This window comes from Hippocampus guttulatus, chromosome 4 (assembly GCF_054856545.1).
Source record: "Hippocampus guttulatus isolate MCC_2025c chromosome 4, RoL_Hgut_1.0, whole genome shotgun sequence".
NCBI classification, from domain to species: Eukaryota; Metazoa; Chordata; class Actinopteri; order Syngnathiformes; family Syngnathidae; genus Hippocampus; species Hippocampus guttulatus.
In genome coordinates, this window is record NC_141264.1 from 7,281,709 (window position 1) to 7,287,708 (window position 6,000).

At 39.8% G+C, this 6,000-nt stretch overlaps 1 protein-coding gene across 4 annotated transcripts in view; it reads right to left on the minus strand.

The window, feature by feature from the left end:
- edc4 (enhancer of mRNA decapping 4) overlaps positions 1–2,281 on the minus strand; it is a 36,804-nt gene extending 34,523 nt beyond the window's left edge. For all 4 annotated transcript variants that reach the window (XM_086109291.1, XM_086109290.1, XM_086109289.1 and 1 more), the window contains exon 1: positions 2,090–2,281. In XM_086109291.1, the coding sequence (XP_085965417.1) occupies positions 2,090–2,177 (88 nt within the window). In that variant the 5' untranslated portion in view covers positions 2,178–2,281. The remainder of the gene's footprint in view (positions 1–2,089) is intronic.
- Positions 2,282–6,000: the final 3,719 nt, after the last annotated feature.

Here is a 6,000-nt window from a genome sequence, read left to right on the forward strand (position 1 = left end):
ATCTCAAACTGCTTCAAACAACAAAGCGTGTGACGGAAAAGTGGTTAGGACTGCACGACTGTCCGTGTTTTATGTTATGTGTTGTGTTTATTATTTTACTTTATGTTAACTGTTTTGTGAAGCGCTTTGTTACAGCTGTCGCTGTTGTGAAAGCGCTATATAAATCAGCATGTATTGTATTGTATTGTATTTATATTTACATGTCCGGGTCAAATATTTCAAATATGCCCAAATCTATTCCAACTTCTGTATTTTTACGAGTGACTGAAACGATATCCGAGCAATTAAATTATATCTAATCAAATCGCAACCTAAAGAATCAGAACGAAAACAAATTGCGAGGTTATTTACAATGCCAAGCCCTACTCCGAAAATCTTTGAGGTGAAAATGTGTCAAATTTTTATCCAATTTGTGTATTCTTGCTATTAAATCAACAGCCAATCGAGTTACAAACTGTATAGTCAAAATCAAATGAAATCACAACTGTCCTATTATAATATATAATATTAAATGTTTTATTCTGGGAAGCACGGTGATCGACTAGTTAGCATGTCTGCCTCACAGTCCAGAGGTGCAGGGTTCGATTCCATCTCCGAGACTTCGTGAGTGGAGTTTGCATGTTCTCCCCGTGCCTGCATGAGTTTTCTCCAGGTACCGGTACTCCGGCTTCCTCCCACATTCCAAAAACATGCATGGCAGGTTAATGGAACAATCTAAATTGTCTCTAGATGTGATTATGAGCATGAATGGTTGTTCTTCTATGTGTGCCCTGCGATTGGCTGCCGACTAGTTAAGGCTCTCCCCGCCTCCTGCCCGAAGACAGCAGGGTTAGGCTTCAGCACGCCTGCGACCATTGTGAGGATAAGCGGATTAGAAAATTGATGGATGTTTTAAAACTGTTTTAATGACTCTCTTAAGTTTGCATTTATCTGTTGGTTTAGTTGATTACGCAAAAAAAAAAGGTTTGTTTTTTTTAAATCGACATGGCACTGTGAAGGGACGTATAAATACCATTGACACTTCACCAGTGGACATCAACCTTTTATACAAGGTCGCTCAAGAAAGCACGGCAGATTTTATCCTACTCATCACCTTGCATTTGAATTTTAATTGCTTCCTTCTAGTCATAGATTCTGCATGCCCAGGTGTAAAATAGGGAGGTTAAAAAAAGTCCTGGATTCCCTGTGGCCATTGGCCTTTTAAACAACCCTAATTAATCTTGGGAGTGTTTAACCAATTTTCAGTCTTTTTAACCTCCTTAAGTTACTTCCAAGTCCTTTTAACATTTTTCAAGCGACACTGCACTTACTGTGGTCATCTTTTCAGTCTGTCTTCTAATTAATTTTTATGAATTCCTTTGAGCTCTTTTTTTCATATATTTTAGCTTTTTATGTATTGCTATTGTTGATTGTGTTTGTGCATTGTTGTCTCTCTCCATCTTGCTTGCTACGCCACAAATTGCTCCATGGGGAATTTAAATGTTCGATACACACCACAACTTTTCCAACATGCCTTGCACTGATGCAAACAAATCCTACCTTTAGTTTTACAAAAGCGGGGCAACACTAAAATGAACATATTTCAATTTTGCAAATTGTTAATGATTTAATTTTCATCAAAAAACAACCTTATAATACGCTCTAGTTTAGCGTTTAATACGATCGCAGCAGCCGACACAAAACATGTCATTCGCTCTATCGACAGGTATTATATATATATATATATATATATATAATTTCGACAAACACTACCTCGCGATGCGAATACCTTGGCAACAGAAACGCAGGATAGACGCTCACTTCCGATTTAGCTAAACAGCTTACGCCACAAACAGACGATTCGGTTAGCTGAGCGTAGTGAAGAAAATATATACTGTAGATTTTCAGATGAAACTAACATCTTCAAACGTCAAAAACACAGCCACGAGCAGTTGTGTTATTCCGCAGTATTGTTAATTCAACAATTAAGCCATTTTTGTTTGAAACTACGTGCCCATACTAAGATCGGCATCAATCTTTTTGGCTAGCGTTTCATTAGCTTCTGCGGCCTAGACTGGCGCCTCCACTTTGCATTCACGGTCAAACTCACCAGTACTGTTACCAGGACGGTCGAGCTTCAGGATATCCCGGAGATGCTGTGTTGCACCCTCAACATCAATACTAGCGCTAAACGCCATGGATGAGTAGAGGGGGGAACTCACAGGGTACAGTCAAGGGGTGAGGAATAATTTTGGCGTTAAGTGACGCTGTCAATCTTTACTTCGTTCACCCGGAGCAACCGTCTAAACTTCCGGTGTACAAGATATAGGCTCCGACTAGTATCTGTGCATGGTCAGACTTTCCTACCTATTCTTACGACTCGCACCAATAATTAATTGATTTTACATAAAAAAAGAAAGAAACATTACAAGCTATAAAAAATTGAAATAAAGAAATAGAAAGATCGTCAATGGTTGTCGTGGTTTAACGTGGTTTACATGTTCAAATGGAGAAGGAAGAAGTACAGAAACGTATCTAGTTCTACCCCTTGTTCTCTGTGTATGACTTATGTTAATACAGTATTACACTTTGTCTATATTGTAGCTTCTATGTATTAAAACACGCTTCTCATAACACATGTGCAGGTAATGTATGTATATGACTTACTTATAAATTCTAATGTATTCATGCACACACACACACGCACACACACTCACACACACGCGCACAGTATATATATATACATTAGATATATATATATATAGGGAGATATTCACATTTGTATCCGATTTGTGTCCTTTTGTAACGCTATTTTTCAATTATATTTCATAATTGTTGCATAAATTAACACTTTAGCAAGAAAAGAAAACATTTGTGACTGCACCACAAATTCTGTATAGCAACGGCTGCATGTGGTATTGGAATAGATTTGTCTCAAAAACATTTACACGAATACATGCGCAATTTTCACGTGTTTTATTCCCCAGAAACACAAATCCATACGCAATTTTCAGACGTGTTTTAATTAATGTTATGTGCATTTATCATGAGTCAACATTTGCAAATATTACAGTCTGCGTTTTATTGTCGAATGTTTGTTTGTGGATCAGCGAAGACGCACATTTATTTTTGACACAAACTACATGCCGTTTTAACACATTCACGTGTGGAAAGGCCGTGCCTCGTCTGGCCACTAGATGGCAGTGTTTCTATTTCTGTTGAACGGGGTGACCTCTCCCGTTTATTGTTTCAAACTTGGAAATTGAAAAAAATTGTATTTGATCTTCTGTTACATGTTTATTTAGCACACGTCAGGAAAAAATACGAACGTAATATGTTTCTATCGAGCTTGTTTTGCCTTCTCACAGAAAATGTTCTTCTTCGTACGCTGCTGCGCCGACCGAGAAGATATATAGCAGTAAAGAACTTCTTCCGGCTTCAATGTTTGTTTATCCATTCCACTTTCTGAACCACTTGTCCTATCACACTCAGGTCACGGGAGTGCTGGACTTTATCGCTGCCCTCTTCAGGTGGAAGGCGGTCTATTCTATGTATTTTTTTCCCGCACAATCCAGACGGCAGGATGCATTTTCCAAAGCAAGTACTGTATTTCCTTGCCGACATTTGCAACCTTACGACGTTCCGTCTGCGGTCCTCTTCGGAAACACTCGGCAACCATCGGCGAATAACTGGATCATGCTGGTTGTCTTCGTGTTTGTGAAGTCACGTGTGATCACGCGGGACGAAGGCTGTCCCTTTTCAGGACTTGATTCTTGACCAGTGGTGGAAGAGAAAATACATGTGGGGAGACAATTGAACCAAAAATTGTTAAATGCCTTAATGTGCGCATTCTGCCCAAAATTAAAAAATTTATATATCTTTTAAGATCCGAAAAATCCTCATGCGTGTAGCCCACCGTACTGAGTGTGTGTCGTGAAGGGGACTACAGGAGGCGCCTGCTGGGTTGCTTCTACAGTGTGATTTTAATCATCTCTTGATTCACATTTGAGTGATAATCTTAGAATTTACATAGTATAATGTGTAGATGTTTTGAAGATTTCTGTGCCAAATAAAAGTTTGTTCTCCAGTGCCAAATCACAATTCTTATATATATATATATATAGAGAGAGAGAGAGAGAGAGAGAGAGAAAGAGAGAGAGAGAGATTAAAAGTTTAAAGCATAAAAGAAACATTAAAATATCTTGTAAATTTTTCAGAAGGTTTTATTTAGTGTAGCAACACTTTGTTTTGTAAAAGCAGTGATACATACATTTGTCTAGCTTATTGGACACATACGAGTAATTACAGTACATCAATACAATTTAGGCATTTAAAAGCACTAGTAGGGCCTGCCGTATGGCTGCTGCACTGTCACATGTTGGTCTTTGGTCATCTCTCGTTTCATCTGTGGTCTCGTCATTTTCACAACTTGCCACCATCCATTCGTTGTCAAAATGTTCTCCCCATTTTTCGCACAAATTGTGAAGTGTACAACATGCTGCAACAATGTTATTGAGGTTCACCAGATGTGTTTCCTGTGTTTTGAGCAGAATCCTCCATCGACCTTTCAACCTGCCAAATGCATTTTCCACAACCATTCTTGCCTTGCTATGTTTATAGTTAAATTCTTTTTGAGGTTGTGTCAGTCTACCATTGTCTGAAAAAGGCTTCATAAGCCACGTAGATAAGGGATATGCTGCATCACCCAACAGCACTAATGGTACTGGCACTCCACCAATATCCCGTTTATCTCCCCAAAACAATGAGCCGGATGTTCTGTTTTCATATAAGGGAGAGTTTGCAAATACTCGTGCGTCATGTACACTACCTGGCCAGCCAATAAAAATGTCTATACATCGATAGCTGCTATCGACAACTGCTTGCATCATAACAGAATAAAATCATTTTCTGTTGTAGTAGTCAGTATGACAATCGTGTGGTCCAATAATAAGAATGTGTGTGCCATCGAGTGCACCCAGAACTTGAGGAAAGCCCCTGCGCTGTTCAAAATTTCGGACATTTTCAACCATCAGCTCACCAACAGGCCATTTAACGAGGTCTTGGCTCATTTCCGAAACAATGGCCGAACAAGCTGATGAACGATGACACGGACTGTGTTTTTAGCAACACCGAAAATATGTCCTATTGTTCTGTAGCACGCGTTGGTAGCCAGTTTCCATAGGGTGATCGCGACCCGTATTTAATAACAATAATAATAATACATTTTACTTATAAGCGCCTTTCAAGACACCCAAGGACACTTTACAATAACAAAAAACACAAAACAATACGGGTTGAGCAGCGGCAGCCAAAACGCGCCAGCGTCGCTGATCGGGATTCGCATGGCAATCGTTACACGTGAGAGGGATGGGCGTAGCTTCTTGCACACATATCCTCATTCTGAAGTTAGATATCCAGTCTGAATGAGTAAACGAACCGTTGACAACTCGGTCCCACCAAACAGAACTGCGTGTCTTCATCCATGTGGTTTTCTCGGCGTTTGGTGACGCGACGCCATGGCGACCGTCCACATGGCCATGAACGCCACGAAGTCGTCCACTTGTTGCTGAATAAATCGAAGGATACGTTGTTTTCGTGCTCTTCTGTATTTCAGCAATCTTTTTCTCTCTCTCATCCTGCAGCGTCTGTTAATCGACCACAACAAACAAACAACAACAACAACATGGTTGATTTCTCCGGAGAAGCCATTTTTGTCACAAAGAAGGCGGAGGAAAGAAAGTACACTTTACGCATGCGCAGATTTTACTTCCGCATTAATGTCGTTTTGCTCCGCTGCAGAAACTGCCGTGTGACCTCAAGTGGGGCTGCACCGGTGCTACGCCAGACTAAGCGTAGATGAAAATACATATATGTTGTCACGATTTTAGCCACTTGGAAGGGAAAAGGTAGTCAAGTGCTGAACTTTCTGCATTCTTTAGAAAATACACATTCAAAGCATTGCGTGCATTCAAAATATGTATAGTTCATCCTTCAGTGATACATAGAGACACGTCAACAACA